Source organism: Pelodiscus sinensis, chromosome 11 (assembly GCF_049634645.1).
Source record: "Pelodiscus sinensis isolate JC-2024 chromosome 11, ASM4963464v1, whole genome shotgun sequence".
Lineage (NCBI taxonomy): Eukaryota > Metazoa > Chordata > Testudines > Trionychidae > Pelodiscus > Pelodiscus sinensis.
In genome coordinates this window covers 43,526,234-43,552,325 of record NC_134721.1, presented here as the reverse complement: position 1 = coordinate 43,552,325, position 26,092 = coordinate 43,526,234, and the positions used below count along the sequence as shown (strand labels likewise).

Here is a 26,092-nt window from a genome sequence, read left to right as displayed (position 1 = left end):
ATATATGTGGGCTAACAGTTCTTAGTCTATAACTAACCTCTTTGTTCACATGAAACGTTTTATTTGGGCATTGGAGATGTGTTGTTTTCTTAAACTCAGGTGACACTGTGTTTTGACTTCTGTTTTAGTTCTGCAGCAAGCCACACTGAATTCCATTCACCAAAGTATTAATCTATTGAACACTCCCCTTGCCCGTCCTTGTGTCAACTAAAATAAACCCCAATATTTACATACCAAGTTATTACATTTTTACCACCTATTTTCATCCTTTTTTTGTTAACAGTAATAAACACGGATACGTTCAAGGTCATAAGTAAATAAAATTACAAACTTGAAGAGAGGGGCTTCAGGTACAGAGAAGAAAAATACTGTGGGACTAGGGATGTGGGTGGTTAACCAGTAAGAGAATGGTGAAGATAGGACGATCAACTGGTTACCTGAAGTGTTTGTACACTAATGCGAGAAGCCTGGGCAACAAACAGGAAGAACTGGAGGCCCTGGCCCAGACCAAGAAATATGATTTAATTGGGATAACAGAGACTTGGTGGGATGACTCGCATGACTGGAGCGCTGTCATGGAAGGGTATAGACTGTTCAGGAACAACAGGCAGGGGAGAAAAGGAGGAGGAGTTGCACTATATGTAAGAGAGCACTACGATTGCTCTGAACTCCAGTATAAAGAGGGAGAAAAACCTGTTGAGAGTCTATGGGTTAACTTTAAAGGAGCAAACAACAGCATTGATGTTGTGGTTGGTGTTTGCTACAGGCCACCGCATCAGGTGGATGAGGTAGATGAGGCTTTCTTTGGACAACTGAGCGAAGCTTCCAGATTGCAGGCCCTGGTTCTCGTGGGGGACTTTAATCACCCTGACATCTGCTGGGAAACCTATACGGCAGTACACAGGCAATCCAGGAAGTTTTTGGAGAATGTTGGGGATAATTTCTTGACACAGGTGCTGAAGGATCCGACCAGGGGCCGTGCGCAGCTTGACCTTCTGCTCACAAACAGGGAGGAACTAATAGGGGAAGTGGAGGTGGGTGACAACCTGGGAAGCAGTGATCATGAGATGGCAGATTTCAGGATCCTGACGAAAGGAAGAAAAGAGAGTAGTAAAATACGCACCTTGGACTTCAAAAAGCAGATTTTGACTCCCTCCGAGATCTGATGGGCAGAATCCCCTGGGATGTTAACATGAAGGGGAAAGGAGTCCAGGACAGCTGGCAGTATTTTAAAGAAGCCTTATTGAAGGCACAGAAAGAAACCATCCCGATGCGTAGCAAGAGAGGCAAACATGGTAGGAGACCGGACTGGCTTAACAGGGGAAATCTGATGAGGTTCAACAAGGACAAGTGTAGAGTCCTGCACTTGGGACGGAAGAATCCCAAGCATAGTTACAAGCTGGGGACCAACCGGTTAAGTAGCAGTTCTGCAGAAAAGGACCTGGGGGTTACAGTGGATGAGAAGCTAGATATGAGTCAACAGTGTGCCCTTGTAGCCAAGAAGGCTAATGGCATATTAGGTTGCATTAAGAGGAGCACTGCTAGCAGATCTAGAGATGTCATCATTCCCCTTTATTCGGCTTTGATGAGGCCGTATCTGGAGTATTGTGTCCAGTTCTGGGCCCCCTACTACAAAAAGGATGTGGACACATTGGAGAGGGTCCAGCGGAGGGCAACCAAAATGATTAGGGGGCTGGAGCATATGACTTATGAGGAGAGGCTGAGGGACTTGGGTCTGTTTAGTCTGCAGAAGCGAAGAGTGAGGGGGGATTTGATAGCAGCCTTCAACTTCCTGAAGGGAGGTTCCAGAGAGGATGGAGAGAGAAGCTGTTCTCAGTAGTGACAGATGGCAGAACAAGGAGCAATGGTCTCAAGTTGTGGTGGGAGAGGTCCAGGTTGGATATTAGGAAAAACTATTTCACTAGGAGGGTGGTGAAGCACTGGAATGGGTTACCTAGGGAAGTAGTGGAGTCTCCATCCCTAGAGGTGTTTAAGTCTCGGCTTGACAAAGCCCTGGCCGGGTTGATTTAGTTGGGATTGGTCCTGCCTAGAGCAGGGGGCTGGACTTGATGACCTTCTGAGGTCTCTTCCAGTTCTGATTCTATGATTCTAAGTATCACGGTGCAGGCAGGGGGGCTGGCCTGCTGCATCACAACCAGGGATGTTCAATTGCGAGTAATTGACTAATCCAGAGGTTCTCAAACTTTGTGATACCGTGACCCCCCTCTAAGTTGCTTGCGACCCCCAGTGGGTCGGGACCCACAGTTTGAGAAATGTGGGACTAATCGAATAGTCGCTGGGAGGAACCGGCCCAACAGGGGCACTTGTATATTTCAAAGAGGAAGTGCCACCACTGCGCCCCTGCCCTGTCCCACTGAGTTGGAGCTTTCAAAGATTGAAATCTCCTCTTCCCTTCTTCTACCCCCCTCCCCCGCTACCTCTTTATGACAGAGGCAACAAGGGGGGGGGAGCAACTAGTCGAGTAGCCTTTCGACTATCCAATTAGCTTTTGTTTATTGGATAGTCGACTAGTCCTTCACATCCCCATCATAGATACAGCAATTGAGTGTCTAACTGAATTAATGGGGAAAGAAAACACCAAATGACATGAAGAAATAAAGGGAAAAAAGTTACTCATATTTTGTACTAATGGCCTGATCCAAAGACCATTCAACTTAGTAGAAACACCGTTGGGATTTGAATGAAATTCTGTTTAAAAAAACAACTGCCCCCAAATGACAATACATATAATTGCTGCTGAAGAATATCTTTTGGTATAATTTGGTGTAGTTCAGAGGATATACACTGATTAGCAGTATCTATACCATCCATTATCTTCCCATGTTCTTATGTTTATTTCCATGATGGTGATGGAGTTAGAGGGCGGGTGTGATGTTTTGGGGAGCTCCCAGGCCAATAAGGGGTTCTGTCACCACTTGCCCTGTGACCTTGGGGAACCTTTATGGTGATTCAGATCCCTGACACCAGGAGCCAGCCCACAAACAGAAGGTCTCACCCTAGTTTTAATCAGGCTAGTTACTCCATGCAAGGTGATACCAGCAAACATTCCCTCCCCACAGTTGAGAATCTCCCCAACTTCCTCGTCCTTGAGTTCTAATGAGCAATACTTTGACTGTTCCCCTGTGGTTTGTCCCCCCCAAAGGTGTGAAACCATCCCCCGCAGTTACTAGGTTTCTTTGGGATGCTTACTTAACACAATCTGCACACAAGAGACCTGCTTGGAGTAAAAATAAACCAAAAGGTTTTTTAATAGACAAACCACAGTTTTAAAGATGAAGTAGAAAGGGAAAGGAGACATGTACAAGTAACACCAAAAATGGACATACAAATACAGCCTAGTTTTAAGAGCCGTTACTTACAGGGGACGGAAGGAGGGCATGCCAATTATCATGTAATGCTAGCACACAGAATATTGTTTGTGTTAGTACTAGATACTAATTGGAATGTCCTCGTTCCATCCTCTTCAGTGACTTACAAGCAATCCAGATTTGTAGACAGCCTCAGCTTATTGAGGAGCAATGGGCTGTGCAGACAGCAGCTGTTGAAAATGCTACCCCATGCAAGACAGCCGTGGGAAGGAGGAGAAGCGGCACAGAGTAGCGAAGGTGGGAAAGAGGAGAAACGGACTGGCCTGCGGAGAGGAGGAGGAGTTCTTCTGTGACTTGCGTTCAGTCAGAAGGGAACCATTACAGCTAGCGGAGAATATGTGGATCTCTTACCTGCTGGCTGTGGGTCAAACACTTGGAATGTAACAACAAAGAACTGAGTGGAGGAGCAGTTTCCTGGTTACTCTGACAAAACGGGCCTAACAAAAAGATAGTCCATACATGAGCTTATTTATAATAAATTATTTCTCAGGGAGAGATCAGTTTCTGGCACAAGAGCACTACTTGGGTGTGCCGATGGTATGTGGCACATATTTGTCATGGTAAATGGGGATGACAACACTGGTTCTTTGCCTTGTTTGGAAACATTCCCTCTGTATTGTAAGACACAGATGGGAATGTGCTGTTTATTCAACCAGGGAAAAGGAAAGACCTAGGTCATCCTATTTGTGATGCACTGGTTTTTCATTTTTCCAGTGTTGAATCTTCTAGCAAAGGTGCTGTGGAAGTCGCTCTCTTGTTGAACTGCTCAGATGTCTGCCTTTAAATCTGACTTCCTAGTTACATACACATCTTTGATCAGACTTTCTGCTCATGCTTGGATCGCTTGTATCAACCTCATTCATATATCGTAGGACCTGTTGATTTCCTAATGTATTTGTCCTTCTTGGCTGTTGCTAGCTTTTTTCCTGAAGGAGTACGAGACTGGGCTGTATTTCAATTCGTTACATAGATATGAAAGTAGGGATGTAAGCAACTAATCGACTATCCGATAAGCAAAAGCTTAATCAGATAGTCGATACTCCCCCTTGCTGACTCTATCACAAAGTAGCAGCAAGCGGGGGAAAAGGAGAAGGTGCTGGGGGGAGCCGGCTTAAAAGCCGGTTCCCTCCAGCTCTGTGGGATGTGGCAGGGGTGCAGCCTCTTTGAAATGTACAAGAGCCCCAGTGGGGACTCTTGTACATTTCAAAGGTGGAATGCTGCCTGGCGCCCAGGGACAGCAGGGAGTCCCCGATTGACCCCAGGCTCCACACAGCTTTCCAATCTTTGAAATGTACTAGAGCCCCCACTGGGGCTCTTGTACATTTCAAAGTGGAATGTGCACTAGTCCTTATCAACTATTCTATTAGTTAATTAATCTATATTTAACATCCCTAATCCATAAGCGATCCAACAATTATAAACCAGAGAGTACATAAACCAGAGAGTAAAACAATATTTTGAAATAACAGGTATATTTCAAAGATGCGGGGTAGCTATTTCAGGTGACCTCTGGTATGCTGAAATAGCCCCACTGTCTAGACCAGGCTGACTTCCAGGGGGAGCAGGGTGCCATTTTTTTTCTTGGCACGGCGTACATGCGGTGCGGGTGGGGAGAGCAGCAGGTGAGCGGAGCGGCATTCAAAGGGGCTGCGCTTTCCCCCCTCCCCCAATCAAAATTTTCCCGGGGGTTGTGCCCGGAAAAAGGTTGTGCACAACTGGTCTAGATGTACTCTATGGCTACATCTACACTGCAGAGCTGTTTTTGCGCAAAAACTCGCAGAGCATCCACACTACAAGTACGCTTTTGCACAAGAAAAAGTACAGTAGATCATCAGAAGACGGGGCTTTTTGTACAAAAGTTATTCTTCTTTCTACGAGGATTAAGCCTTTTGCGCAAAAGGCATGTGTGGACGGACAACAGGGGTTTCTTGCAAGAAACCCCGATCGGAAAAAAGCACAGGTACTCTGATGGCCAGTCTGCGAATGGCAATCAGAACTTCCTTGCGCAAGAGCGTCCATGGCACTGCGGACTGGACGCTCTCTTGTGCAAAAGCACATGGCAGCGTGGACGCGCTCTTGAGCAAGAACTTTTGTGGAAGATCTCTTCTGCAAAAAGTCCTTGTACAAGAAGCCTGCAGTGTAGACGTAGCCTATCAGATTAAGTCAGGCTACCCACCTACCTGGATAACGGTTACATAGGGGACTAAATGCAGCAAATTTTCACTCGTCTTCATTTCTGTCATCTGAATCATGAGATTTTATTCCCCATCTCCTAGCCCCATGTATGTAACAGGGCGTTCAACTTACAGAATCCACTGATCCCCCCACCCCGAAGGAATTGTCCCCTTAACAGGCCACTGCTGATGAAACCTGCCTCCACCCACCCACCCACCCACACAGTGTATTCATGCCACAGAGAGGGAACTTTCTCAAGATAATAATGAGCTGCTCTCTCACCATTTGCCAAAAACTGTGCTCTATGGGTTTTGGCTCAAGCATCCCTGTGCTCATAGAAGCAGAGAGGAACATGAGTTCACATTTTTGGTCTCCTTATTTGCTTTACAGATAGTACATGAGGTTGGCAAAATTTAAATGACTGTAAATCTAATTAGGTTTTCACTATGTGCTGTACTTCTTCCATTTCCATCAAACTAGGACAATGAAAATAGGCTAGTCAGTTTCAAGTCAATTGCATTTTCAATTTCATGCACCATCTTCATAATGCTATAATATGTCGGTTCCAAAACAGATGCAAAGGAATGTTTATTTAAAGGAAAACACAGTTTTCCATTCGAATTTTGATAGATAAATAAATATAAAGTATGTTGGTGAGAGGTTTATTTAAAAAAAAAACTTAAGTCTTGGGGCAAAATTGACCCAACAGTGTCTTTGTAATGGTGTTAGGCATTTTGTCATTAAGGATCCAAGAATATAAAAGTTTTTTACAACCCTGAGGGAAGATTACAAACCTGTGAAGCAAAGTATCATCATTTTACAGATTAAGAAACTGGCATCTGGAATGACTAAAATCAAACTCAAGATCATACAGTCAGCCACAGTGACACATCCAGGAATATATTCCAGAAGTCCTTATTTTCAGTCCCCTTACTCTAACCACGTCCTCACTGCTGTAAGTCAGCCTTCTTTGAGATAAGGCCAAACTAAAGCAGTTTGTGACCATTTCTGTTGAGAGAGGCAAACATTCAGAAGTGTATCAGACCAGGCTCCACCCACATAATGGACAGCATGACTGTTCTATTCTTTCATTCCACCAGCACCAATCAAAAGTTTTCCAAATCCAGGTTTAAATACAAAGAATCAGTAGCCCTGGGGAACAGCATCTGAGTGCCAATACTAACAACTGCATCTGTTACAGGACTCTAGGTCTCACTTTTTAATCAATTGTTCACCCGGAATAGCAAACTTTTGAAATGTGTTTAAGCCAGACCCTCTCTAAGGCAGAAAACAGTGACATTCCATCAATATTAATCACAGGACTGCACCACCCACAAACAAATGAAGCTGAATTCCAGCCACTATAATCAAAATAATCCCAAACATCCAGAAAAAGTGAAGACAGAACGCCACAGAAGGATTCATTCAAAAGTTCAAGCAGTCAGCATTTTTCCTCAGGAAATGTTTGAAGTATAAGCAATCTCTAAGAACATAACATAAGAACATAAGAACAGCCGTACTGGGTCACACCAAAGGTCCATCTAGCCCAGTATCCTGTCTACCCACAGTGGCCAGCACCAGGTGCCCCAGAGAGGGTGGACCGAAGACAATAATCAAGCGATTTGTCTCCTGCCATCTCTCTCCAGCCTCTGACAAATAGAGGCCAAGGACACCATTTTATCCCCTGGCTAATAGCCTTTTATGGACCTAACCTCCATGAAATTATCTAGCTTCTCTTTAAACTCTATTATAGTCCTGGCCTTCACAGCCTCCTCTGGCAAGGAGTTCCACAGGTTGACTACACGCTGTGTGAAGAAGAATTTTCTTTTATTAGTTTTAAACCTGCTCCCCATTAATTTCATTTGGTGTCCTCTAGTTCTTCTATTTAGGAAACTAATAAATAACTTTTCTTTATCGTCCCTCTCCACACCACTCATTATTTTATATACCTCTATCATATCCCCACTCAGTCTCCTCTTTTCTGAACTGAAAAGTCCCAGTCACTTTAACCTCTCCTCATATGGGACCAGTTCCAAACCCCTAATCATTTTAGCTGCCCTTTTCTGAACCCTTTCCAAGGCCAAAATATCTTTTTTGAGGTGAGGAGACCACATCTGTACACAGTATTCAAGATGTGGGCATACCTAGTTTTATACAGGGGCAGTAAGATATTCTGGGTCTTATTTTCTATCCCTTTCCTAATAATTCCTAACATCCTATTTGCCTTTTTGACCGCCGCTGCACACTGTGGGGAAGTTTTCAGAGAACTGTCCACGATAACTCCAAGATCTCTTTCCTGATTTATCGTAGCCAAATTAGCCCCTCATCATACTGTACGTATAGTTGGGGTTATTTTCCGATGTGCATTACTTTACACTTATCCACATTAAATTTCATTTGCCATTTTGTTGCCCAATCACTCAGTTTGGTGAGATCTTCTTGGAGTCCCTCACAGTCTGCTTCTGTCTTGACTATCCTCAACAGTTTTGTATCATCTGCAAACTTTACTACCTCACTGCTTACCCCTTTCTTCAGATCATTTATGAATAAGTTGAAAAGGATTGGTCCCAGGACTGACCCTTGGGGGACACCACTAGTTACCCCTCTCCAATCTGAAAATTTACCATTTATTCCTGCCCTTTGTTTCCTGTCTTTTAACAGTTCTCAATCCAAGAAAGGACGTTCCCTCTTATCCCATGGCCATGTAATTTGCCTTTGGTGAGGGACCTTGTCAAAGGCTTTCTGAAAATCCAAGTATACTATATCTACTGGATCCCCCTTGTCCGCATGTTTGTTAACCCCTTCAAAGAACTCTAATAGATTAGTAAGACAGGATTTCCCTTTACAGAAACCATGTTGACTTTTGTCCAACAAATTATGTTCTTCTACATGCTTCACAATTTTATTCTTTACTATTGTTTCGACTAATTTGCCCAGTACTGAAGTTAGACTTACCGGTCTGTAATTGCCAGGATCGCCTCTAGAGCCCTTTTTAAATATTGATGTCATGTTGGCTACCTTCCAGTCATTAGGTACGGAAGCCGATTTAAAGGATAGGTTACAAACCACAGATAATAGCTCAGCAATTTCCCGTTTGAGTTCTTTTAGAACCCTTGGATGAATGCCATCCGGTCCCAGAGATTTGTTAACATTAAGTTTTTCTATTTGTTCCAAAACCTCCTCTAATGACACTTCAATCCGGGACAGTTCCTCAGATTCATCACCCATAAAGGACGGTGCAGATTCAGGAATCTCCCCAACGTCCTCAACCATGAAGGCTGAAGCAAAGAAATCATTTAGTTTCTCCGCAATGGCTTTATCGTCCTTGATTGCTCCTTTTATAGCTCGATCATCTAGGGGACCCACGGGTTTTTTAGCAGGCTTCCTGCTTCTAATGTACTTAAACATTTTGTTATTTCTTTTTGAGTTTTTTGCTTTTTCTTATTACATTTTTACACTTGATTTGACAGTGTTTATGTTCCTTTCTATTTATCTCACTAGGATTGGACTTCCACTTCTTAAAAGATACCTTTTTGTCCCACTGCTTCTTTTACATGGTGGTTAAGCCATGGTGACTCTTTTTTAGGTCTCTTGCTATGTTTTTTAATTTGGGGTATACATTTAAGTTGGGCCTCTATTATGGTGTCTTTAAAAAGTTTCCATGCAGCTTTCAGGGATTTGGCTCTAGTCACTGTGCCTTTTAATTTCTGTTTAACTAACCTCCTCATTTTTGTGTAATTCCCCTTTTTGAAATTAAATGCCAGGGTGCTGGACTGCTGAGGTGTTCTTCCCACCACAGGAATGTTGAATGTTGTTATATTATGGTCACTATTCCCAAGCGGTCCTGTAACGGTTATATCCTGGACCTGATCCTGCACTCCACTCAGGACTAAATCGAGAATTGCCTCTCCCCTTGTAGGTTCCTGCACCAGCTGCTCCAAGAAGCAGTCATTTAAGCCATTGAGAAATTTTATCTCTGTTTCTCTTCCTGAAGTGACATGTATCCAGTCAATATGGGGGTAATTAAAATCCCCCATTATTACAGAGTTCTTTATTTTGGTAGCCTCTCTAATCTCCCTTAGCTTTTCAATGTCAGTATCGCTGTCCTGGTCAGGTGGTCGGTAATATATCCCTACTGCTAATTTCTTATTATTGGAGCATGGAATTACTATCCATAGCGATTCTATTGAACATGTTGATTCACTTAATATTTTTATTTCATTTGATTCTACATTATCTTTCATATACAGTGCCACTCCGCCACCCACCCGGCCTGCTCTATCCTTTCGATATATTTTGTATCCCGGTATGATTGTGTCCCACAGATTTTCCTCATTCCACCAGGTTTCAGTGATGCCTATTATGTCAATCTCCTCATTTAATACGAGGTACTCTAGTTCACCCATCTTATTAGTCAGACTCCTAGCATTTGTGTACAAGCACTTTAAAAATTTGCCACTGCTTATTTGTCTGCCCTTCCCTGATGCATTGGATTCCTTTGTATGCGGTTGTTTGTCTGCTCTGGCCCATGGTTTGCCCTCTCCCCTCCTACAGCTTAGAGAATCTCTATCAACGGATTCTCCTCTAAGAGAAGTCTCCCTCCGATTAATGTGCATCTCCGCACCAATTGGCTTTCCCCCATCCCTTAGTTTAAAAACTGCTCTACGGCCTTTTTAATGTTCAGTGCCAGCAGTCTGGTTCCACCCTGGTTTAGGTGGAGCCCATCCTTCCTGTATAGGCTCCCCCTCTCCCAGAAGTGTCCCCAGTTCCTAATAAATCTAAACCCCTCTTCCCTACACCATCATCTCATCCACACATTGAGACTCTGAAGCTCTGTCTGCCTACCTGGCCCTGCGCGTGGAACTGGAAGCATTTCCGAGAATGCCACCATAGAGGTCCTGGATTTCAGTCTCTTTCCTAGCAGCCTAAATTTGGCCTCCAGGACATCTCTCCTACCCTTCCCTACGTCATTGGTGTACCACGACCACCAGCTCCTCCCCAACACTACACATAAGTCTATCTAGATGCCTCGAGAGATCTGCAACCTTCGCACCAGGCAGGCAAGTGACCATACGGTTCTCCCGGTCATCACAAACCCAACTATCTATGTTTCTAACAATCGAATCACCCACTACTAACACCTGCCTCTTCCTATGTGGCATTCCCTCCCCCTCAGAGGTATCCTCAGTGCGAGAGGATACCGCAACATCCTCTGGGAGGAGGGTCCCAACTATGGGATGGTTTCCCTCTGCTCCCATTGAATGCTCTGTTCCCTTGAGACTTTCATCCTGCTTAAGAACACTGGGGCTCTCAGACTGGAGGTGGGACAGTACTACAGTGTCCCGGAAAGTCTCATCAACATAGCTCTCTGCCTCCCTTAGCTCCTCCAGATCAGCCACCCTGGCCTCCAAAGCCCGAACTCGGTCTCTGAGGGTCAGGAGCTCCTTGCAACGGGTGCACACATATGCCACCCGTCCACAGGGCAGGTAATCATACATGTTACACTCGACACAATAAACAGGATAGCCCCCACTCTGCTGCTGGGCTTCTGTCTCCATCTTTCTAATGAATAAGTTTAAGTATAAACTGGGATTCTTTTTAAACCTCTGGAATATAGATTATTCTAAGAGTTATGTTTTAAAGAAGGTCAGAAGTCACTAGTGCCCTCTAACCTCCCCCTCTAAACTCCCTCTCCAAACTCTCCTGTTAGCTGTTCCTGTTCACAAGCTCTCTGGTCACTGAGTCACAGGCTTATATAGCTCTGGTAGCCCCTCCCCCTGACTGAGGCTCAGCCAATTAACAGAGGCTTCTAGATTTCAAACCTTTTAGAAGCTCCTTCAAACAAACAAACCAAACAAACAAGAGTTCTACTCTTGAAATACTCAGCAAAACCCATAACAGGGGTTTGTTCCCTCTCCTACTTAGATTTTATTTCCATAGGGCTCCCCAAAGCCATATACTGAGAATTAACAGTTCTAGGGATCGTGCATGATAAAGTGTATGTGTGTTCTCACAACCCAATCACTTACCATTCTCATCAAGTAAGTCTTCCTCGTCATCCCCATCATTGTCCTCCTCCATTGCCTCATCATCTTCCTCCTCCTCCTCTTCCATATCCTCCTGCTCCAAGTCTGGGTCCAGGTCTGGATCACTCCCTGAGATTGACTCGTCCGACATGATTCCCAGTGGTGCTCTTTGTGCATTACCTGCTCATGATCTGTTGCAAGGCAGCCCTGTAGAAGGACAAAAAATACCATTCAAGAAAAGCTCAGTCATGCAGAATTTCAATATAAGAGTCTCCCAAGTGCAGCCCATAAGAAGTTTGTGTGGTCCCATAATTTATCCCAGGCACTGAAATCCTGGTTCATATTTATCCCAGGCACTGAAATCCTCCCAGGAGAAAGAGTTAAGGACACAATCGTTCAAGAGGGAATGAGGAAGCCAGATTTACAGATCTTGCACGAGTTACTGCTACGCCCTGAAAAACTTAACCAATACTCAAAAATGAAGCAAAGCAGCCACGGTAAAAGAAAACTGAAAATGCATGCGTTCATTGTGGACTCTAATTATAACATACTGTCATTCCACTGTATTTATTATTACTTTTAATTATTAATCTTTCTTACTTTTGTAAGTTCTTCCGCTTGCTGGCTTCATGCCACCAATTCTTTCTTACAGCAATCGTAATGCTATCACTTTCTCTTTGGATTCCTCTTCAGTGTAGGTTTCCTCTTCCCCATCCTACCTCCTTCTTTATATTTTCAGTTGTTCTATACCAGTGGTGCCTAACCTATTTACCATTGTGCCCTGCATACGTGGCTCTGTGGGTGTTATGTGGGCTGCAGCCACACAATATATATACTACCTGAGGATGCCACATGGCCCATAGCTGTGTGCTGATTGGGCAACAAGCAGCCTGCAGGCTACAGATTGAGAATTAGATTTCTCTTTTCTAATTTATACCATCAATTTCACCCTCTCCCTGATACACACTGAAACCATTCCCAGCTACTTTGGAAACCTAACCAGACCCCCAGGCCTGCTCTACACTAGGACCTTAGTCCAAAATTAGCCCCCCAAGGTTGAATTTGTAAGCGATGCATCCACACTACCAAGCCCATTATTCCAAAATAAGGGGCTATGGAATTCCAGCTCTGTTGTCCTGCTTTTCATAATGTTATTCCCAAACTTGTAAGTCCAAAATAACATTAGCGTGGATGCTGCAATACCATTAATCTGAACTAATTGGCCTGTGGGAGGCCTCCCACAGCTCCCCAGAGTGCTTTGTGGGGCTCTGAGGCGGCGTGTCCACATTAATAGAGCCTCCCTCGGACTACATTCAATTCTTCCCTGTAGTTGAGGACACAGAACTTGGAATTTGTAAAATCAGGTGCCCAGAAGTCATTTAGTGTAGACATGACCCCAGAGAATTAAACATATTATGCAAAGTATTATATGAAAGATGGGATCCAAAGACTGAAAGATGGGCTACCTCCAAACTGAGACCCTGATCTACTCACAACGAACTTTTCACATGTGCTTGCACCCATGGAGCAAAGTGAACAAATATGAAACAACATTAGTTCTCAACTTCTAAAAAGTAAGTCCTCTTAACTAGGCAAAATCATCTGTAGATAGAGTCACTCTGCTCCCCGATGTACAAGATGATGAAGGCTTAGAGCTCTGGAAGAAGTAGCAGAAGCTCAAATGACATTTCACATCTAATCACTCAAGCAAGAATCTGTCTGTCTCTGTCTCTCTCTCTCTGTGTGTGTGTGTGTGTGTGTGTGTGTGTGTGTGTATACATATATATATATATATATATATATATATATATATATATATATATATATATATATATATATATATAAATAAATAAAAAATTTCCTGCGGGACGACAGAGTGACGTAATCATGTCATTCTGTGTCACCCTGCCCCGCTCCCCCACCCCAAGCCTCTGCAGAGTCAAAACGGGCAGCTATGGCTCGGGGTTCCCCTGAACCCTCCTCGGGGGATACCCGGGCTCCCCTCTGGCCCCTGGCTCCCCTGCATGCAGGCCAGGGGGTGGCACTGGCAGCCGCCTCTGGCCCTGCTTCTACTTCTGGGTCCGGGGCCCCAACACTCTGTGATCCAGTGGGGAACGGCCACCTGCCTCGGGCCACCGCCTGCCTGGCGCTCCAGCCTCATGCTCTACCCGCCTCGCACAATTCTACAGCGCCAACACTGGCTCCCTGCGGGGGAAGGGAAAGGAGAAGGAGAAAGCCAAGGCTCCGCACTGGATCCAGCTGTGGGGAGTAAAATAAGGCCTGAAAAAATACAATTCTAACAGCTAAATCTGTTAAAATTATTCCAGCTGAAGTAATCCGATGCTGGGAAGCTGACCTAGGCAAGAGTAATAATGAGAATGTGTCAGCAAGAAGAGAAGGGAAGGGGAAGGGGAAAGGGGAAAGGAAAGGAAACCAAGAGAAGAGAATGGCTCAGGGGATTAGTATTTCACCACTGGGTTACAGGTTCAGTTCTAGTGTTTTGTGGAAGCAACCAAAAGTTCTTACAGTTCAATCTTTGTTTAGTGGACTAAACAGGATAGTTTGGTTGTCAGAGTCCAGCAGAAAACACCACAAATCCGAACTGACTTAGATGCTGGTGATTCACTTTAACTAAAGACTCGTCCACAGAGCCTCAGATCTACTGCCTTTTTCTCCATGCTCTAGGATTAGTGCTCCATAGATGATGCTGGTTCCCGAGATCTCCTCAGTGCACAGTTTAGGAAGGCAGCTAGCTGATCCCTGGTATCGAAAGGTTGTGAAGTACTGCTCTAGGTCACCCATAACAGACCACAGCAGCTAAGAAAGAAAGAGGGAGGAAGCGTAAGCCATAATAAGTTTTCTTTGACAATATGTGCTGTGCTAAATTCTGATGTTTGTTTCAAAGCAGCAATTTATCTGCATCTGTAAGCAGCAAAAATCACCTTCCAACTGATACACAAGTCTAAAAATATATTTCTATTTTGTTTCATCTTAAAGAGGTTGTTTGCAGACCTGCAACTGAGAAGCTATTTCTGTTTCCACAGAAAGAAGCACTGTGCTGCTACCTGGCTGGATTCGGGGGTTTTGTGGAGGGTCGCTTGGTGTATGCCTTCATTGCAAGTGAAGGTGTGATTGCATCATGGGTATACACACTTGTTACAACTTTAAGCTAGCCTGCATGGGTCACAGCAGCACTGTAGACATGATAGCAGGCATTTCAGAACAGGCTATCAACCAGAGCACGTTTTGGACTCTGCTAGCCAGTGCTAGGTGCATGCCACCACATCTACACTGCCCATTGTGACTCCTGCTAGCTAGATTAGTACTCTGGGTATGCCTCCTGTGCTACGAGCACATCTTCATTTGCAGTGTATCAGAACCACAAGAAATGCTGGGAAGAAAGGGATCTCAAGAAGTCACCTAATCCACTCCCCTGTGCTGAGGCAGGACCAAGTATACTGAGACCTGCCCGGACACCTTTGTCCAATGTGTTCTTAAAAACCGCTAATGATGCAGATTTCACCATTTCCCTTGGAAGCCTATTCCAGAGCTTAAGTGCCACCTTACAGCTAGAAAGTTTTTCTTCCTATCTAACCTAACTTTCCCTTCCTGCAGAGTAAGCCTATTAGATCTCTATCCTACCTTTACTGAACATGGAGAACAATTAATCACCGTCTTTATAAAGCCCCTCAACATGAAGACTGTTACCAAGTTCCTGCCCCATCATCTTTTGTCAAGATTAAATATGCCCCTTCTCACTTTTTTTAAATCTTCTCCCACAGGTCAGGTTCACTAAACTTTTTATCATTTTTGCTGAGCTCCTCTGTGGACTTGCTCTAATTTGGCCAAATCTTCCCTAAAGTGTGGTTCCCGCAAGTGGATACAGAACTTCAGCTCACCAACCCTGAATTGAGTAGGACATATACCTTCCTTGTCTTATGAACAACACTCCCGTTAACACAGCCCAAAATGATATTAGCCTTTTTCACAACTGCATCAACTTGTTCACTCCCATTCAGTTTGTGATCCACTATAATCCTCACAGCCATGTCTGCAGTACCACTTACTAGAGGCTAGCAATTTGGCCTCTGCATTTGAGGTTTTTTTTTTTTTTTTTTTTTTTTTAAGTGTAGGGCTTTGCACTTGTCTTAACTTAATTTCATCTTGTTGATTTCAGACCAATTCTCTTGAATATAATCCTGTCCTCTCAAGTGCTTCCAACCCTTCCAAGTTTAGTGTTACACATACTCTCCATCCCATTCCCCAAATTATTAATAAAAATATCGAACAGTACATGACGCAGGAGAGTCCTGTGAGACCATAACTGGATAGAGCTGCCCCATGTGACAGCAAGCCATTGACAACTACGCTTTTCTTTTAAATAATTGTACACTCATCTTTAGTAATTTCATTCACACCATCTTCCCTAGTTTGCTTATGAGAATGTCATGTGTGGGACGGTGTCCCAAGTCTTACTAAAATCAAGATTTAGCACATTTACTGTTTCCCCTGTATCCACTAGGCCAGTAACCAGGTCAAATAAGGAAATTAAAGTGGTTTGAAATGATTTGTTCTTGAGTACAGGCAGTCCCTGAGTTACGCGGATCCGACTTATGTCGGATCTGCAGTTACGAACGGGGTTTGCTCCGCATCTCCCTGGTCTGCTGGAGACCAGCAGACCAGGGAGACAGGGAGCAAAGCCTCTGAGGACGCCGGCAGCGGGACAGACGCGGCGCGTCTGGGCTGTCCCGCTGCCCGCATGCTCCGCGGCTTTGCTCCGCGTCTCCCTGGTCTGCTGGTCTGCTGGAGACCAGGGAGACGCGGAGCAAAGCCGTGGAGGACCCGGGCAGCGGGACCGCGGTGCGTCTCGGTCCACTGCCCCCGTCTCCCTGGTCTGCTGGGGGGCTGCCGGTTGGGGCGCTGCCGGTTGGTCCTGCAGCGCCGCTCTGGGCGCTACTGGACCAAACCGGCAGCACCCCAGCTGCTCTGCCCCAGGAGTCCTGATTCAGCCGCTGCTGGTCAATTTCAGCAGCGGCTGAATCAGGATGCCTGGGACAGAGCAGCTGGGGTGCTGCTGGGTTGGTCCAGTAGCACCGAGGAGCGGCGCTACTGGAGCAACCCAGCAGCACCCCAGCTGCTCTGCCCCAGGCGTCCCCAAATCAGCTGCTGCTGAAACTGACCAGCACTGACTACAGGAAGCCCGAGGCAGAGTTGCTCTGCCCCGGGCTTCCTGGAATCAGCCGCTGATCAGTTTCAGCAGCAGCTGACTTGGGGACGCCTGGGGTTCTTAAGTTGAATCTGTATGTAAGTCGGAACTGGCGTCCAGATTCAGTCTGTTGAAACTGATCAGCGGCTGATTCCAGGAAGCCCGGGGCAGAGCAACTCTGCCTCGGGCTTCCTGTAGTCAGCCGCTGGTCAGTTTCAGCAGCGGCTGAATCTGGACGCCAGTTCCGACTTACATACAGATTCAACTTAAGAACAAACCTACAGTCCCTATCTTGTACGTAACCCGGGGACTGCCTGTAATCCATGTTGGCTGTTCCTTATAATTTTATTGTTCTCTAGGTGCTCACAAATGGTTTAATAACTTCTTCCAGTATCAATCCAGAAATCAAAATTAGGCTGACTGGTCTATAATTCCCTGGGTCCTTGCTGCTGTCCTTTTTAAAGAGAGGTACTGTTTGCCTTTCAACAATCCTTGGGAGTTTAGACACCCTTGGATTTCAGTAGGGTTTATTTCATTTATATATTACCAAAAATGCCAGACACTTTATTGTCAAAGCAGAGGCTTCTGCCAGAAACACAAAAGCAACCCCTAGCCTCTACCAACCTTACTATCTAAACAGACAGCACACTAACCAAAAAAGGGGGACTGTGATAATTGCTGAGTAATAATTCTAGTGTGCTAATTATGAGCTAATTCTTACATAAATGGAGAAAGGGGAGCAAATAAGGAAAATGTTCTGATTATTCTAAGTGAGACTTACAAGACCTCAAAATACAAGAGATTTTGTATACTAGTATTTTCCTGTTTCATCTTTCACATCCCAATGTTTATACTATAATTTACAAAAATATTTTTGAAAGTGGTTAAAAGATAGAGATTGGGTCTTCATATTGTCTGTATTTACATAAATAAAATAAAAAACACAGAAGCCATGCGTTAATCACAGGAAGTATCTTTTAAAGAGCAGATTCCAACCTTTTTTTCTTATGGACAATTTAAGATTATCTGAAATCAGCAGCAAGTGCATCTGAACTTCTAACCTATTCAGCTGCCTCTGTGATATGCAGGGGTAAAACAGACACTTTCTACCTGTTTGTGTTGTCATGTAGCTGTTCCTATTGCCCCACTTCCATCCAAGATCCTGGCAACTCCCCTAACAATTTTCAATTGCATAAGCTTTGCCTCTCTGGAGACCTCTCAGCTTGCCTGACAAAACTGGGATACAGAACCTGAACACTGAACAACAGGCAGGTAGGAATGACACAGACATCAGCCGGCCCTTATTTCTCACAAAGATATGACCCCGTTCCGAGCCTTCTCGAAGGGGAATTACATAACACATCCAGATTGGATCTGCCTCTATTGTTTTATGGCAGAGTTAGTCCAACCTCTCTCTCACATTTAATCACTGCTGGCAGGGCACTATGCAAGAGATAAACAGATTATCTTCATCTGACTCAAGTTACTGTTCATCTGGACTTTTTAGCTCTCCTACACTGAATCAATCTACGAACCTCCTGGCCCTAGAAAGAAAAGAAACACAAGGAGAGATGACATTCTGAGACAGATGCAGGGAAAACAGGAAGATGGCAGACAACACCAAGAAATATAAACAAAGTCCTCTACGCCACAGGTTTACATTATAAAGCCTATGACTGTGGACAAATTTAAGAAATTGGGAGGCTGCCAAATAAACGGGGGGTGGGGGGGAGGAAAGGGGCCGGAAAGGGTAATTAAATGAGAAAACCTTAACAAAAAATTCCATTTGCTTACACAATAGAGAAAAGCTTTTATGTTTACAACGGTTCAGGGAGTCAAAGCCTGCTTCAGCTGAACATCAAAATAATATCCAAGACAGCCTCTATCATGTATTATACCCTGCCCTTCAGGGAAGATAAAAAGTAGCTCTTTGTTGTTCTTGTGGTCGGTTATGTAGTTGTAGTTGTTTTTAATGTAAAATATTTTTAATTGTAATCTTCTTAGTGTAATGAGTGTCTCAGAGGCCCAACCCTGGATTAGGGCTTTAGGTGCTTCTCCAGCATGAATATAATGTTTTTAAAGATCACAGTTAAAAAAAAAAAAATCTCAGTGTACAAAGGGTTAAGATCCATAATTTGTTGTCCTTTCCAAGCTTTTCTTCATAGTCCTGAGAGTGCGAAATTCATATATTTCTCTTTTTTTTAAAATGAGAGCCGAGATTCTTAGCTCATTGCTTGTCCTCAAAAACTGAGCCTTTAACTGAAGCAACAATTATTGTGATAGTTGCCAATACTGTGTGCTCTGCAGTTTCCATCACAAGATACACCCGCATGGGGTCCATGTCCTAACAACTGACTTAATGAAACATGGTCAATACAACTGGATAAAGAATGGTTACAGCTGGGACTGCAGAAAGAACCCTGGTGATCTCTAAAACTCACTCTCCTTGGGGCAGGATTAATTCCTGTCCACGCATTCAGAGGCAAGAAACACTTTGCTACACAATGGGTAGCCAGAAAACTAAAGCATCTGTTCTACCATAAGAGATTTTTGCCTTGGCTGTTGTAATGGGCTGCCTTTAAACAAAATGTCAAGAACCCTGGGAAATCTGAGAACCCAAAACATTCCAAAATACCAGTGCATATTGTAGAGAAAATTAGAGACTGGTTTGGTGCAATTTTGGAGTAAAAACATTTGTGTAAACAGAAGTTATGGTATTACACGTCATTCCAGTTAGAACAGAACAAATAAGTTTTTGGTTCAGTAGCTGAACCAAAAAAAAAAAAATCTGGAAGAAAATTCCATTTTTAACCAAAATAGATTCCCCTCCCCCCCAATTTCTTGTAAAAGAATTAATTCAGGTCAATCTAATTTTGTTTTCTAAATCAGACAGTTCATTTCAAAACAAGATGTCAAAATGAACCATTTTGACTTTTAGAAAGGTTTTCTCTTTTTTTTATTCAGTTAAAATTATTTGCCAGATTCAACCCAAACTCATGAATAGTGTAAGTCATGCTGAAACTGCATTTTTGGGCAAGTAAAAAAAAAAAATTTCACTCAGCTCTAATTCCATGCCAATTTTGCAGAAATCATTCAAGTGTCATGTGTACTATATCACTAGTCCGCTAGGGTGTGTCTACGCAGCAAAGTTATTTCAGAATAATAGCTGTTATTCCGAAATAACTATGCGAGCGTCTACACATCAATTCCGTTCTTTCGAAGTAATGGACAGCCGATTCCAAAATTTGTAAAATCATTCTACAAGGAATAACTCTTATTCTGAAAAAGCTATTTCGAAATAAGGCGTGTGTAAATGCTCCACAGCTGCTATTTCAAAATAGCCCCTCGCCAGGGCCATTCTACGTTATTCCTCCTAGGGCTCTAAATCGAGATAGCACACCTCCATTTGGAAAGCCTGCCTCAGACTAATTTTGAGGCTTCCCTGCAGTGTAGACATGCTATTTCAAAATAAGCTGTTTCAGAGTAACTACGCCGGAATAGCTTATTCTGAAATAACTGTGCAGTGTAGACATAGCCTCTTTGTACAAGGTTAAAAGTGAAAGGAGAGGAACTTATTTTGGGTATGATTATTCTAGTCTTGGCATTCAGGCTATAAAAAGACTTACGTTTGGCACTATAAAAATAAACAACATCCAGTACCTAATGGTATGAACAAGTGCAAAACGTACAAATAGATCATTAGAGAAGAAGTCATTCATTAAAAGCTCTCACGGGGGAAAATATATTGGTAATGTCTGTGTCACTTCCAAGTGAGAACTCAAATGAATAGTTTGCTGCTGAATTTAAAAATCCACTTTGAAAGAAAGAATAAACCGTCAGGACTATTGTGTAAGGTAAAATGTTTAATTCTAACAATCCACCTTACACAATATATTGTCATCTTCAAATTATATTTCTTCATTCTATACTGTTGTGTAAAATTAAGACAAGTATTTGCTCAAAAAAGGCACAAGCATGTTTTCAAACAGCACATGCCTAACAGGCTGCATTTTGAAATGCATGAGTCAAAATGCTTTGGCTTGATCACAAATCAATGAGATGGAACTTTTCTGTAGGAAAATTAAAGTTGTCAATTTATAAATGTGATTAAACCTGGATTTAAATCAAGATTCTTCTACTGTACTCACAAATGAGATGTACTCATTTTGTTGCACCAGACTACTATGACTCTAAAGCAGCATTTCTTCACCTGTGCCTTATGGATAATTGGTGGCAGACAGTTAAGAGATAGTTGTTCACATGATGCTGGCTCTTATTTCCACCTATTTAATCACATCAGAAGCAGCTAAGTATACATTAAACCCTAACCCAACACATTAATTACTATTAATGCTCTCTGGAAGCTAAAAGGGTGTAATACAGCAGAACAGAAAAAGAAATGGCCTGCACAATTATAAACGGGAGGGGAGGTTTCCACAACAGTCTCTCTACAAACGCGGACCATATTATGACGAAGTTTAACAATCCCTGGTGTTAGTCCTTAGGTGAAACCCATCTGCCATCACATTCACAACTGGAAACAAAGATTCACTAACAAAGGTTCTACAATTAGCAGGTACTTCTTTTGATGTTTTTTTAGATCGATCGATCTATCTATCTTGGGTTCTATTATTTCCACTCCAACTCATCTGATGAAGTGGGTCTTATAAACCAAAGCTCAGGATCCTATATATTTGTCTTAGTCTTTAAGGTGCCACAGGCCTACTTGTTTTTATGTTAAAAGGGGTATCTGTAAAGTCCAAACCGAAGGGTTACACTGCTGGCTGAAGAAAGCTGACTATAATTGGCTGAGCGTATACATGGAACACTGCCCCCAGATGCAGGTGTTTACTCTGATGGAAAAGTGGTTTATGTTACTCACAAAGGCCAGTAGTTCTCTACCCCCATGTAAAGTGGGAATGGTTGGCTAGTACAAGAATGCAGGATGTGATGAAGCAGTCCTGAGATAGGTACCATTGAGCAGCAAAGCCCAGGGAGAAGTTTTCAGTTGAACTTCATTGATGTTGCTTTATTGTAAAGTTTTACATGTAGAAAACGAGGATGATTTGGGGATTTACATAGCAAACTGCATTTGAGGTTGGGAATGGCACCTGTGTCCACGCTCATCCATTCTCTAGGAGGAGGAGAAACTCCCAATAGACACTTGAGAAGAATCCCCTCGTCCCCAACCAGTATAAGTTGCCAGAGTTCTTACTGCTGTTGGCCAACATGATTTGTGAGAAGCAGAGGCTAGAAAAAAAAAACATCACAAGGAGGTTCTTCAGAAATCTACTTCTGCATGCTATTGTCTGAAGAAATTCAGGACCTAACCCTTGTTCTCTTTAGGTACATGGATTAGGAATGTTAAATGTCAGTTAACTGAATAGTCGAGTAACCTCATGAATTCTTATCTGTTACTCAACTATTCTGGCTGCCGGCCCCACTCCTGAGGACCCCTTGCCAGTCTGCGCTGCTGCCTCTGTATCAGAGGCAGAAGTGCAGGGTGCCAGGCAGGAGCTGGTCTGCGAGGGGAGCCAGTTTAAAAACCAGCTCCCCTTGAAGACCAGCTGCCTGTCGCCCTGCGCTGCTACCTCTGATAAAGAGGTGTTGGGAGGGGGCGGGGTCTGAGCTACCGGACCTGGTACGAGCCAGAACTGAGCCAGGCAGCCTGCCCACCCAGCTCCTAATACACTTTAAATGCAGAGCCGCAGCAAGGGTAGGTCTTAGACCTGTTTCAAGCCTGGACTGAGCCAGGCTGCTGGCCAGCCTGCTAAAAAATTTACTGGCAAGTGGGGGAAGGGGGGAATGCATGTAGTCTATAGCATTAACCTATAAGCTTTTGCTTATCGGTTCATCAGTTAACCAACTGCACTATTACACCCCTACCATGGATCACTCAACAAGGTACCATGACACCAAAGCAGCCTAAAACTGGCTTTCGCCCAGAGAGGCGAAAACAAGACGACTATGTAAGAGAGGGTGGGGGAAAGAAAAGAAGCAGAGCTAATCCTTCCCCTCTGCGAACAGACAGTGCTGGAACAGAGTTTGACAATCAGCATTACATAAGGGCCAGTTCCCACTGTGGTTCTGAACAAAAAGCGCTAACGCAAGTCAAGGCAGCATCTGCAGATCATTACACAACACAGGCAGTAGCACAGACAGCTAATCAATCAACTGCTTCACGAAGCTTCCGGTGGCAGAGTGCGTACTTGCCCCCGTAGGGCCCCCATTTCATAAGGGACAGAGACACATCACTACAAGCAATGTGGTACTTCGTAACATTTAAAGAAAAAATTCTCCTCTTCATAAGGTAGTATAACTACGGAAATGCTCTTTATTGGTGAACAGAACCAGCACAAAGGTGCTGACGTGTGCTTGCTTGAACCTCGGCTGCGTACTTTTAAAATGATTTGATTTTTAGGCATGTTAAATTCAATTTGAAAATCATTTAAAATGTAGCAGCATAGTTATATGAAATGCTTCTGGAAGTTCTTCCTACCCTGATATTTTCTGGAGGGCATCTCTACATACTCCCAGACCTGCACTGTGGCCTAGTGTGTCATTCTGTATTGCATCAGACTGTGAGCTCTTTGGGCCAGAAACCATGGGGGCCACATTATCAATCCAGAGTAATTCCACTGAGATTTTTCGATTGCAACTCAACAAGATCCGATCTCTTATTTAGCTACTTCATAGAATTGCCATGTATATTTTTGGCTGTTAATTTTGTCCTTTTAAGAACAATTCATAAGAAACATGTGTTAAACCCTTCCTTTGAGTGCCAACCTCACCCAATCACTGGCAATAGCTGGACAGATTCTAACCAATAGTGGAGGACTACAGAATTAAAAAAAACTCTCCTGGACGTTTGGTCAGTATGCATGGAAGGGTGGCTTGGAACTTATGAAATGCAAGCTCGGCCCCTGCAAGGAGCACACTCTGCATGAGCTCTCAAGGCATGAGGTAGTCTCGGAAGAAAATCAGTCAAGTAGAGATGTGAACAAGTAGTTGACTAGACGTTAACTGATAAATTTAGGCTTATCTAGTTGACTACGCACACTCCTCCCCCCTTGCTGCCTCTGTATCAGAGGCAGCAAAGGAGGTGGAGGAGCAGGAGCCAGTGCTGGGCAGAGCTGGCTTTAAAGCTGTTCCCCCCAGCACTTGCTCCGTGGTGCTGCTTCCTTACCTGCCCCGTGCCCAGCTCCCAGCAGGCCACTATCCACAGGATTACTGTGGACAGAGGCTGCTCCGCATCCCGTGGAGCAGCCTCTGTCTGCAGCCTTTGCGTCAGCAGCCTCTGTCCATGGGGGGCGGTCCAAGCTCCCCACGAAACAGCCTCTGACTGCAACGAGCTTGAGGCCCAACGCGGACAGAGGCTGGTTCTCAGCAGCATCCCCTGTCCACAAGAGAGGCTGGAGCAGCCTCTGTCCATGGGAAGCTCGGACTCCCCGCGAACAGGGGTTGCAGTCAGACCTGTCTCTGTCCACGGCCACTTTGAAGTGCCATGTGCTCCTTGCAGGGCTGGGGCAGGGCGAAGGAAGCTTCACGCAGCTCTCCCACCCCCAGGCCCTGATTGGCCTGTGGACAAGGGGAGCGCCCGAAGCCTCCTCCCGCCCTATGAGGGGCGTGGCACTTCAAAGTGCTATGCGCTCCTCGCAGGGCAGGAGGCGGCTTCATGCACTCTCCCCACCCCCAGGCCAAACAGGTATTCTGTGCTTAAGAAAAAACGCCTTTTCCTCCTTGTGAAAGCGGAAAATGTTGTCTCTGGGCAGCATGCGACTCTGAGCGCACGTCTAAACTACATTCCCCTTCCGAAAGAGGAATGTAAATGAGGCAAATCGAAAGTGCAAATGAAGCACGGATTTAAATACCAGAGTCGCATGCTGGCCAGAGACAACATTTTCCACTTTCACAAGGAGGAAAATGCGCGTTTTCTTAAGCACAGAATATCTGGTTAATTCATCCAGAGCATTGTCACAAGGAGGAAGGAGAAAATTTGTTCCTCTTGGTTTCTGAGGACAGGACAAGGAGTAATGGGCTTAAAGTGCAGCAGGGGAGGTTTAGATTGGACATTAGGAAAAAATTCCTAACTGTCAGGGTGGTCAAATATTGGAATAAATTGCCAAGGGAGGTGGTGGAATCTCCCTCTCTGGAGATATTTAAGAACAGGTTAGATAGACATCTGTCAGGGATGGTGTAGGTGGAGCTTGGTCCTGCCTTGAGGGCGGGGGGCTGGACTCGATGACCTCTTGAGGTCCCTTCCAGTCCTATTATTCTATGATTCTATGATTTACCCTTTACACACACCCCTCTTTCTACCACTTAGCTAGACAGCTAAGTGGTGACAGAGGGTCACTTTCTTTCAGTCATCTTTGTGCCTCCAAAGGGCCAGTCATATGGCACACTGCTATGGATAAATCACTACCAAGTTGTGGTTATTCTGTCCCTTGGCTCATGTTTCTGCATTTCATTATCCCAAAGAGTTGGGGGGGAGGGGCAAGTTGTTGTTGATGCTGCACCTGTCTACTTCCTCACCACTGATTGACAACTGGCTTGTCTTGCCTTTGGGGTGGTCTGTTTAAGCTTTTGGGCAAAATTACATCTGTTTCTGGCTAAAGGAAATAATGAAATGAGGGAATTAATGGAAAACTCCCCCTGCCAACACCTGTGACTTGGCATAGGAAATTTCTGCTCAGGCAAGAAATAGACTTCTTGCTAAGAAACGTGCATGACCTTGGGTAGTTGGTCACCATCTCACCAGTTTTGAAAGAAAAAAAATCGGTCATCTTCATATTATGAGCATTCATTTACTGTTTGGCACATCCATACTGGTCCCATTGTTCCCAATGATCAGACACACAAGAATTCCCCAGTGACTAAAAATTATTTTGACTAAGTTTTACACTATGTTAAAAATCCATGTGAAGATTAAAAACCTTTAGATACATTGACTTCGTGCAGAATCATTCACTCCATAAGGAACTCTGCTTCCTGTGACCTTCCCATGATAGCACTTACCTCTCAGGCAGCTTAGTTCACAGTTAACATTTCGTTACAGTCTGATGCAGGAGGGGCAATAAAACAGCAGTGCTTCACAAGGATTAGCCCTTGGTGGGCCGCTGCCACTACATTTACCTGCACCTCTACAGGTATGGGCGATCGCAGCTCCCATTAGCTGGAAATGGCGATTCGCAGCCAGAAGCTGTGATTCCCCCGTACCTATGGAAGTGCAGGTAAATATGACAGTGTGGGGGCCTGCCTGGGGCTAGCCCTGGCAGAACGGAACTGGCCCATGG

At 44.2% G+C, this 26,092-nt stretch overlaps 1 protein-coding gene across 3 annotated transcripts in view; it reads right to left on the bottom strand.

The window, feature by feature from the left end:
- RAD54L2 (RAD54 like 2) overlaps nucleotides 1-26,092 on the bottom strand; it is a 94,078-nt gene that overhangs the window by 42,524 nt on the left and 25,462 nt on the right. For 2 of the 3 annotated variants that reach the window (XM_075939462.1, XM_075939464.1), the window contains exon 2: nucleotides 11,594-11,797. In XM_075939462.1, the coding sequence (XP_075795577.1) occupies nucleotides 11,594-11,741 (148 nt within the window). In that variant the 5' untranslated portion in view covers nucleotides 11,742-11,797. Of the gene's footprint in view, nucleotides 1-11,593; nucleotides 11,798-14,116; nucleotides 14,408-26,092 lie in introns of all 3 variants that reach the window. The other variant, XM_075939463.1, reaches the window with a different exon arrangement.